Source organism: Gossypium raimondii, chromosome 12 (assembly GCF_025698545.1).
Source record: "Gossypium raimondii isolate GPD5lz chromosome 12, ASM2569854v1, whole genome shotgun sequence".
In the NCBI taxonomy this organism is placed as follows: domain Eukaryota; kingdom Viridiplantae; phylum Streptophyta; class Magnoliopsida; order Malvales; family Malvaceae; genus Gossypium; species Gossypium raimondii.
Window position 1 is genome coordinate 50,511,395 of NC_068576.1, and position 11,612 is coordinate 50,523,006.

General features: G+C 32.8%; 1 protein-coding gene across 1 annotated transcript in view; it reads left to right on the forward strand.

The window, feature by feature from the left end:
- LOC105762249 (putative pectinesterase 63) overlaps window positions 1-11,612 on the forward strand; it is a 62,611-nt gene extending 50,999 nt beyond the window's left edge. The window contains 3 exon segments of the mRNA XM_052625305.1: window positions 10,798-11,004; window positions 11,082-11,335; window positions 11,447-11,612. Of these exon segments, the coding sequence (XP_052481265.1) occupies window positions 10,798-11,004; window positions 11,082-11,335; window positions 11,447-11,612 (627 nt within the window).

An 11,612-nucleotide genomic window follows, 5' to 3' on the forward strand; every position in this document is an offset into this window, starting at 1 on the left:
CGAAATAGGGCCTAATCGGAATAGTGGTTTCGTAACCACAAATTCGAAGTGAAATAATTTTATTTTATAAATTTTTATTAGTTACTGATTGATTGAAATATTGTGTGAAAATATGGATAGAAAATTTTAATGATTTAGTGCCTAATTGAATTTTTAGGACTAAATCGAGAAAATGCAAAGTGTGTCTAATTAGTGATTAAATGACTTAATTGAATTATTGCATAAAATTGGAAGTGTTTATGTGGAAATTAGACCATAAATTAGTGTTATGGACACAAAAGGGTATTTCTAGAAAAATATCTAAGTAATGGGTCAATGGCATTTTTGTCCAAATTGAATAAAAGACAAAATAAAGTGAAAATAAGTGTCCATCTTCTTCAAAATCAGACGTTTGCTGCCAAAAAAATTCATGTCACCATAGCTAGGGTTCTTGATCTTCCTAAGCTCAATTGTAAGTGATTTCTTGCCCCGTTTTTAATTATTTTCGTATTTTTATGCTTATTGAAGCTTGAATTTCATGTTTCTACCATTTAATTTAAATGAAATTGAAGTTTAAAAATTGATCCATTCATGATGTAATTGTAAATTGATTAGTGATGTTAGATAATGAATGTTTGAAGTGTTAATTACAAGTTTTACTAGATGAATTTCAATGAAAATGTTGAAAAGGGCTAAATTGTAAAAGATGGTAAAGTGTGCATAAAGTTGTGATTTTGTGAAATTGAGGGCTGTTATGAGCATGAAATATGATTTAGTGAAGTTTGAAATTTAAGAATTTAGTGAATTTTATTTTTACGAGCTTAGGGACAAAAGTGGAATTTTGAAAAGTTTTGGGGAAAATGTAAATTTTCCAAAATGTTGTGTATGAATTGTATTTGAATGAAATGTTGATAAAATGTATTAAATTGTGTTAATATAGATCAAGAAAGAAGAAATAGTGCAAGTGATCGGGAAAGAGAAAGTTATCGACTAAATTACAAAAATAGTCGTTTTGCATCCGAGATAAGTTATGTGTAAATAATAGTAATATATTTTATAAATTGTGAATTTTATTTGATATGTGAATCAATATTGAATGTGGAAGGAAAATTGTTCATGAATTATTCAAGTGTTAAAGTGTTGAAAATAAAGTGTTAAGTGTAAATTCCGGTTGAACTTAGGAATAGAAGTGGATACAAGTGACATGTCACTAGAGATCGTTGTTACTGATGTTACAGTTGAGTCCCGGTGCTGGGTGATCTAGCATGTGTTGCGCACACTGACAGCTTGTGTGAGCAGGCCCGTGGACATTTCCAGTGTTATTGATCTGGTAGCTTTGCTACGTTTCATGGTAGCTTCGGCTACATAACAAATGGTAACCGGCTACATTTCAATGGTAGCTTCGCTACATATCGTTGTTGCACTTATGTGCTAAATCTCTACGTATCTGTGTATATTCGAGTGTTCAACGGGATTAATGATGGGTTAAAGTGAATATGAAATGAAGTGTGTATGCAGTACAATTGAAAGAATTGAGCATATGTGATAAATGTTAAAGTGTGAAATGTATATGCAAGTGAATTGGTAAGATTGTGCATGTGTAAGTGATTGAAATTGCTAAGAAATGTTTTGATTAGTTATATGTTAAAAGTGTTAATTATTAAATGAGTAATTATTGTTTACATGTAACTTACTAAGCTATTTATAGCTTACACCTTTCTTTCTTTTCCTTTGTTTTATAGTGATTTGAACTTGATCGAATTGGGGATCGTCGGAGCTCGTATCACACTATCATAATCATCTCGGTATTATGTGCTTTTTAGAATGTTTAAAACTATGGCATGTATAGAGTCTTAATCATTTTGAGCATGTTCAAATGATATGGCTAAGATTAGCTATTGAAATAGTTCGTAAAAATTATGTTTTGGGTGTTATGTATGTTAAATAGTAACTAATTCAAAGAAGCAGTTTCTTTGACAGCATCAGTGACGTGAATGTTAAAATTCACCATAAATAGTAGAAATGGAATTAGAGAGTGAATTATATATGTAATTAAAGCTTATCAAGTCTATTTTTATATGAAAGAAACGGTGTAGGCAAGGGAATTCTGTATTTTGAGATATTTTAATTTTAGTGAGACAGGGTCAGAATGGTTTTTGAAGTCCCCTGTTATGACTTTGGAAAATCATTATAAATTGTACAGGAATAATTATGGGTCATAATTTATATGCCTAGATTCCTTAGTGAGTCTATTTTCAAAATAAATAAACGGTAACCTTATATGAATTCTTTAAAATGAGATAATTTATTTTTAGTGGCAAGAGGTCGGATCTGTCGAGCTGTGAAACAGGGGATACTTTAATGAATAAACTATACTAATTGGCTAAGCCAAAAATTCTGAAAATTAGATGGTAAGTAGGAATATGAGTCTAGTTTCAGGGAAAATTTACGGATTTAAATTTTGAGTTTTGTAACTTAAGTTATAAGTAAATTAGTGACAGTCGCGCAGGTGGACAGTTTTGTTGTGAACAGTGAATTTAATTTTAAAAGCAAATTTTTATGCTCTGAATTGGTAAGTTAAATTGGATAACATCTCGTACTCGATTCCGGCGACGGTCTCAGGTAAGGGGTGTTACAGCTTTAGTTAACTCATATGAGTTTCCGTTTAACCCCTATGAGTTTCCATTCAACTCTTTTGAGCTTCAGTTTAACCCTTATGGGTTTCCGTTCAGGTCTTACGAGCTTCCGTTCAACCCTTATGGGTTTCCGTTTAGCTCTCATGAGCTTTTGTTTAGCCCGTAAGTCATTCTTCGAATGGTAAGTTATCGGGAGTTTTCTTCGATGATATATGTATATGAAGAAATAGTAAAAGATGATATGTATCATAAAATGTATGTAACACCCCTAACTCGTATCCGTCACCGAAATAGGGTTATGGAGTATTACCAGAACTTACAGAATGATTACAGACATTTTATACTATTTTATCATATGTGTCAGAAAATTTATCGTAACGTTCCTTATTAGGGCCCTCGAGGCCCAAAACATACATTAGAAACAAGTCGGGACTAAATCAGAAACTCAGAGAATTTTTCGCAAAATTTCAAAATTTTTCCTAGGTACAGGGGTCACACGCCCGTATGGTCAGGCCGTGCGGCTCACACGACCAAGTGACACACCCATGTCCTAGGCCGTGTGGTATATGAAGTAGGTCACACGGCCATGTCCCCAGCTTGTGTAACTCTCTGACTTGGAAAACATTAAGGTGCAGAGGTCACATGGCCAAGCCACATGCCCGTGTGCCAGGTCGTGTGAAAAATACTGAGCATTCTATTTTGAATTTTAAGATGCAGGGGACACACGACCAGAACACATGCCCATGTGCTAGGCCGTGTGTCACACACGACTGAGACACATGCCCATGTCTCTGCCCGTATGGACAAAATAAGGCCATTTCCAAGCCTTATTTCTCACCCATTTGATCATCCACCTACACAAACATTTTAACACATCCAAAAGCCAATCCAAAACATTTAAATCATGCCAAACTCAAGTATCATACATGCCATATCACTTCATAAATCCATGTTTGTGAATTTATCTACTTGACCATATTTACTCAATATCATACTAATATTCATAAACCAAATTAAGCACTTATATCAAACATGAAATTAACTCATATATTAATATACCAAAACACATTCATCACAAGCCATTCCAATGGCTATTTACAACCAAAATATTTGTATGCTAACATTGGCTAACCAAAACCTATACATGCCATTATATCTATAATCAGTATCATATTTGTACCGAAATGTGCCGGTGGATAATGTGAGTGATCTCTGCCAAGCGTCCAGTCCAATGAGCTTTCGTATTACTACAAAATAGATAAAATGAAACAGAGTAAGCATATTATGCTTAGTAAGTCCATATAACAATAAATTAACTTACCATTCATTTGAACATTAAGTAAAAATACACATGCATTCCAAACAACTTGGTCATAGGTTAAGCACACAATCTCATCAAATATATTAGTTATTCATTTCATGTAAATGTCAATAACAAAGATGAGCTCATCAAATACCAAGTTCCATGCATTTCATGTATTTTTCAAATATTGATTTTAGATATTGATTTCACTTGTCTTCATGTAAGAATTTCACCCGTTGAATCATTTGAAATCTCGACGGATACGAGGGTAGTACACATAAAGTGTACAAATTAGAAACCCATCAATTCATTTCCGAGAGTACTCATTAGAGCACTTAAACAGAAGGCTCTCTCTCAAGCACTATAACGGGAAGCTCGTTGAGCCATGTAACGGGAGGCTTATTCGGGCTTAATAATGGAAAGCTCACAAAGAGCCTATATCGGGTAGCTCTGAAGAGCACTTAACGAGAAGCTCCGAATAGCACTTTAACAGAGAGCACCGGATAGCCATATAACGGGAAGTTCAAGCGAGCACTAACAGAAAGCTCCGAAGAGCCTTTAACGGGAAGCTCACAAAGAGCCTATAAACAGAACACTCATAAGAGCGTAGGTGTGTCTACAACATATGCATATCACAACCAGTTGGGATGCTCCGAAGAGAATTTAACGGGAAGCTCGCAAGAACACTATAATGGGAAGCTTTAGAGGGCTTATAACGGGATGCTCTTTCGAGCTATGATATGTTTGCAACAAATGCAGGACCACTACTATTTCAGGAAACAGAACCTTGTATCCAATCGAATTTCATTCGTTCAAATGGGATTTGACATTTATCAGTTTTTTTGGATATGTGATCAGATTTCATATACATAGCCAATACACAAATCACATACAATTTATTCAAATCAATTCAAACATATAATTACACAATTAAGTTACACGAATTACCTCGACTAATTGTTCGTGACTTGTAATCTACTAATTTGATACTTTTTCTTTACCACGATCTACTTCCGTACTTGGTCTATCCAGATCTATATAAGTAAATTTAGCTCAGTTTAATATAATTTACATTCAATTCTATCCAAGTCAATATTTTGCCCCTATACTTTTACTAAATATGATTTCGTCCCTAGGCTCGGAAAATGAAATTCATGTAATTTTATTCCTTATTCCAAGCCTAAATACTTTCATATATATCAATAGTAGCCCATAAATTCAATGAAATTTTAGAATTTCACATAAATTCAACAATTTTACAAATTAATCCCTAAAACATGATTTCGTCCAAAATTCCTTAATACAATACCTTTAAATACCCATCAACATCTCAATTTCATCATCTAATAACTAAAATCATATGAACTTATCAATGGTATCTTCCAAAACTTTCAACAAAATCAAAAACTAATGAAATAGTAAGTTAGACCTAGTTGTAAAAGTCCAAAAACATAAAAATTTCAAGGAAAATGTAAGAATTAAACTTAGATGAAGCTAAAATATGAAAAACCAACTTAACCCTAGGGGTGAGCAAAACTCGATTCGACTCGAAAAAATCGAAAAAAATTTGAATTTCGAGTTAAACGAATCGAGTTATTCGAGTTAATCGAGTTATTCAATCAACTCAATTTTTTCAATTTCGAGTTCGAATCGAGTTGAGTTTTCAATTCGAATAACTCAATAATTCAATAATTCAATATCAAACTATAATATTTTACATTTTACCCCAAACTCCCAAACCTTTTTACTTTTCCCTCAAAACTTTTACTCCTTCCCACTTTCCCCCCAAAACTTTTATTCCCCTCCCCTACCAACCCCAAAATCTACCCAAAATCCATTTCCCACCAAAATTTTACTCTCCCATTTATTTTTTCTCAAAATTTTACTCCCAAAAACCCTCAAAACCTTTTATTTTCCCCTAAAATTTTTACTTCCTCCCACTTTTCCCCTAAAACTTTTATTTCCTTCCCATCCCACCTCCCATCTATCCCAAACCCTCCCCTCTCCAATTTTTTTTTAATATTTTCCCTCCAAACTATTTACTTTCCCTCAAACTTTTATTCTCCAAAACTTTTTATTTTTCCCCTAAACTTTTACTTCTCACCCTTTACTCTCAAATAAAAATCAAAATTATCCAAAAAATCACTAAACATAAATAGTAATAATTTTATTTATATCTACTATTTATATTATTAAATTAAATTTCACATTTTATATTATTTATATTATTAAATTGTTTAGTCATATTGAATTTTTATATTAAAATTGATTTATTAATTATGCCATAAAATATTCGTGTTAAAATTTTATATTGGTATCAATTTCACATTTTATTTTTAAAATAACTTTTATTAAAAATCATATTTTTACATTTAATATATTTTTAATTCTAAAATACATAGCGACAAGAATCAAGATAATTGAAACAACTAAGCAAGCAAAGAAGCTAATCAATATATAAAAAATTAATAAATAAATTATGAAGTGATGAAAGTTAATAAAAATTTTGATTAAGGTGGACAAATTTTATTACGATGGGTGACAATGGTTACAAGGACCCAAAATTATTTTTTAAAATTTAACTCGAACAAATATATTCGATTTGATTCGAATTCCATCTCACTCGACTCGATTCGAAAAAACTTCAAATAAAGTTAGGATGATAAAATGAGATTCGAAAACTCGATTAACTCGAAAATTTTCGATTCGATTCGATCGAATGCTCACCCCTACTTAACCCTATTCAATGGTTGTTTTTGAGCTGAAAATGATGATGAATTTGTCTAGAATTTTCAATTTCCCGTTTATTTCTATTTAATTTGGCAAAATTTACAATTTTGCCCTTATTTCAAATAAAATCCTTGATTTTTTTTCATGCTATGCCACCTCAGCAATTCATATGAGTCTATTTGCCCTTTTAGTCCTCATTTATTTACTATTTAGACTATTTAATCACTTTAGCAAGTTTAGCACCTTTTTCAATTTAGTCATTTTTAATTAATTGACTACCGAAACGTTAAAATTTTCTAACAAAATTTTAATACTACCTTAATGACACTCTGTAAATATTTATAAAAATATTTACGGATCGGTTTATAAAATCAAGGTCTCGATGCCTCTTGCTCGGTTTATAAAATCAAGGTCTCGATACCACTTTTTCTTAATCACTTGACGTAAGAATGCCTTATAAAACACAAATTACTAATTCAAAAATCTTCTAAAAACCACATTGATGTTAAAATTATATGAAATATGTTCAAGTACGCTAACAAGTGTTGTTGTTTGATGCTTAGGCAAATGCCAAATTACTGGTTGAATGGTAATATGTTTAATTATAAGGTGCATTGAAATGGTAAGTGCTCAAATGAAAATATGCTTGTGCTCATGAAATAGTGGTAATGTTTAAGTTAAGGAATTTCTTATGAAATAAGTTATCATGTGATTAATTCGAAAAAGGTCTATGTTTAAATGCACTAGCTTGTAGCTGTGGTTGAATGATATGCTTATAACTGGTGTGTTATGCTTATGGAATGAGTGTGGAAGGTAAAGAAATGCAAATGAAAATAAAGAAATTTTGGAAGAGTTAAAGTTGTTTAAAATTCCTACTATGTTAGGAATAATATATATAGTGATACTGTAGATTTATTCATTTAGTAAGCTATTAAATATAACTTCATGGGTATTGTGGTATAAATATTGGATTATTCTTGATATGTTTAAATTTCATATTTGAAAAGAAGTATTATGATTAAAGTTATACGAGCTTACTAATAATTCATTTCTTATGTATATGTTTTCCTTTACCTTTCAGATTATCGGAAGCTTGATTGGGTTGGAAGTTTGTCTGAGTTGTATCACACTATCCATTGGTTCTATCGGTACTTTCAAATGTTTTGATTTTAGTTATAATGACATGTATAGATTAACATAAAATTGGGTGAGAAATATGGCTTGTAAAATGGCCAATTTTCGTCCACACGGGCAGAGACACGGGTGTGTGTCTTAACCGTGTGTGACATACAACCAGGTGACATGGCTGTGTGTCTCCTGTATCTTAAATTTGCACAAAATAGAATGCTCACAAGGCCTAACACATGGGCGTGTGACTTGGCCGTGTGGCCCAAGTCAGTATACTCACATGGGCTGAGACACCACCGTGTGACCCCTGTAGTGTTGAAAATTTTAAATATTTTTCGAAAAACTTTTTGAGTCTTCGATTTAGTCCCTATTTATTTCTAATACGTAATTTGGGCCATGAGGGCTCGTTTAAGGGACAATATGTATGATTTTGATTGGTTTCTAATATGAATGCTAGATGAAATGAAATGTCTGATAATTAATTTGTAAACTCCGGTAATGTTTCGTAACCCTGTTTCGACGACAGATTCAGGTTAGGGGTGTTACATAGTACACTTGAAGTGTACAAACTGTAATCCGTCAATTCATATTCAGGAGTGCTCGTTAGAGCACATAATTAGGAAGCCCTCTCTCGAGCCATATAATGGGAAGCTCATGTGAGCCATATAACGGGAAGCTTATCCAGGTTGTATAATGGGAAGCTCATAAGAGCCATAATTGGGAAGCTCATGCGAGCCAATAACGGGTAGCTCCGAAGAGCCATTAATGGGAAGCTTTGAATAGCCATATATCGAGAAGTTCAAGTGAGCCATATCGGGAAGCTCACAAAAGCCATATAACGGGACACTCATAAGAGCTGTGGTGTGTCTACAAAACATGCAGAATCACAACCAATCGGGATGCTCCGAAGAGCTATTATCGGGAAGCTCGCAAGAACCATATAATGAAAAACTCGAGAGGGCTGTTAACGAGACGCTCTTTCAAGATATGGTGTGTCCGCAACATATACGGGACCACAACCAATACGGGAAATCCTAAATCCATCGAATTTCATTTATTCAAACCAGTCTTGACATTTATCGGGCTTTGTCAAATATGTACTCAATTTCATACAATTAGCAATTACACAATTCATATATATACAACAATCAATTCAAACATATAAATGTACACAATTTAGTTACATGAACTTACCTCGACAATGTTCGTGAACTTGTATACTACTAATTCGTTACTTTTTCTTTACCTCGATCTAGCTCTATATTTGATCTATCTGGATCTATATGAGTAAATTTAGCTCAATTTAATAAAATTCATATTCAAGTCACATCCTAGGCAAAATTACCATTTTGCCCCTATACTTTTAATTAATGACGATTTCGTCCCTAGGCTCGGAAAATGAAATTCATGCAATTTAATCCTTATTCCAAGCCTAACCAATTTTTACGTGTAACATTTACAGCCCAAGTAATTCATAAAATTTAGAATTTTTCCATAAATTTTACATCTTTACAATTTAGTCCCTAAATCACAATTTCATCAAAATTCACTTTACAAAAGTTGTTTATCTATAAACAACCTTTCATTTTCTACCATAAATTTCATAATTCATACATATTCAACCATGGAAAAAACCTAGTACTTTGATAACTTTACAAATTAATCCCCGAGATAGCTAGATTAAGCTATTACGATCTCGAAAACATAAAAATCATTAAAAACAGGACAATAATGCTTACCCAATTAAGCCAAATAAGCTTTCTTGAGTTTTTTTTCTCTTAGCTAGGGTTTCCATAAAAAAAATTTGGGAAAGATGATGAAAAAGATGATATTTTATTATTTTTAACTTATCATCTTTTATTATTTCAACTTTCCAATTTAGTCATTTTTTTATCAAATTTTCCATGGATGAATCATCATACTTATTTACTAACTCCTCTTAATGGTTTATTTGCCATATAAGGACCTTCAATTTTAAATTGCATAGCTATTTGATCCTTTTAGTTTACATGTAACTTATTAAGCTATTAGTAGCTTACACCTTTCTTCCTTTCCTTTGTTTTATAGTGTTTTGAGCTTACTCGAATTGGGGATCCTCGGAGCTCGTATCACACTATCACAGCCATCTCGGTATTATGTGTTTTCAAAATGTTTAAATTTATGGAATGTATAGAGTCTTAATCATTTTGAGTATGTTCAAATGATATGGCTAAGATTAGCTATTGAAATGGTTAGTAAAGAATATGTTTTGGTGTTAATTATGTTTAAATGGTAACTAATACAAAGAAGCAATTTTTGGACAGCAGCAGTGACGTGAATTTGAAAAATCACAAAAAATAGTAGAAACGGAATTAGAGAGTGAATGAGATATATAATTCAATCTTATCAAGTATATTTTTACATAAAATAAACGGTGTAGGCAAAGGAATTTTAAATTTTGAGATATTTGAATTTTAGTGAGACACGGTCAGAATGGTTTTTAAAGTCCCCTGTTTTGACTTTATAAAATCATTATAAATAGTACAGAAATAATTATGGGCCATAATTCATATGTCTAGATTCCTTAGTGAGTCTATTTTCAAAAGAAACAAACGATAACATTATATGAATTCTGTAAAAAGACATAATTGATTTTTAGTGCCAAGAGGTCAGAACTATCGAGCTATGAAACATGGGAGATTTTAATGAATAAACTATACTAATTGGCCAAGTCAAAAATTCTAAAAATTTTACAGAAAGAAGGTATATGAGTCTAGTTTTAGGAAAAATTTACAGATTTAAATTTTGAGTTTCGTAAATCGAGTTATAATTAAATTAGTGACAGTCACTCAGGTGGATAGTTTTATTGTGAATAGTGAAATTAATTTTAAAAGCAAATTTTTATGCTCCGAACTAGTAAGTTAAGTTAGATGACATCTCGTGCGTGATTCCGGTGATGGTCTTGGGTAAGGGGTGTTACAATCTGTCCCTTATTGAATTGATTATTAAAGGGTTTTTTATGGTGGCATGTTATGCATATAGAACTCTGCTCCAAGGCCAAATGGGAAGATGGTAGGAGCACAAGCGGTTTCTTTGAGAGTCTCCGGCGACAAGTCGGCTTTCTATAACTGCAAGATCATTGGCTTCCAGGACACTTTGTGCGATGACAGGGGCAACCATTTTTTTAAGGATTGCCATATTCGTGGCACTGTTGATTTCATTTTCGGAAGCGTGACATCTTTATATCTGGTATTAATATCCCTAATGCATGAAATATGATGTATTATACCCCCATATATATATTTGACAAGAAAAGAGGGATGCAGAACTCGAAAATATTTGTAGAAGGAGATCCAGAAGGAGATCTAGAAATGGCAATAATTATAGCACAAGTGAGAGAAAGTTCATCGGAGGACAAGAGTTATTCGTTCGTGCATGGCAGAATTACAGGAACATCGAAGGACGTATTTTTGGGCAGGGCTTGGAAGAGCAGTCCGAGGGTTGTTTATTCTTATACTGAAATGGACGAAATCGTCCACCCTGGTGGATGGTCTAGTAATCGCCAACCTGAACGGGCCGAGTAAGAAAATACTCAGCCTTACAACATTACATGCCTACAAGTAAACTAATCTTTCCTAACTTATTGATAAATTTATTAAGATATATAATGTGAGAATGGTTTGACATGCAGAACTGTGTACTACGGAGATTACAAATGCATGGGGAAAGGCGCGACTCCTGTTACATGAGAGAAATTCGTCAAATAACGATCGGATGCGGAAGCTGAGCCATTCTTGGTTCTTGACTACGTTGAAGGTACCAAATGGTTGCTTCCTCCTCCGACGGTACCTAAATAA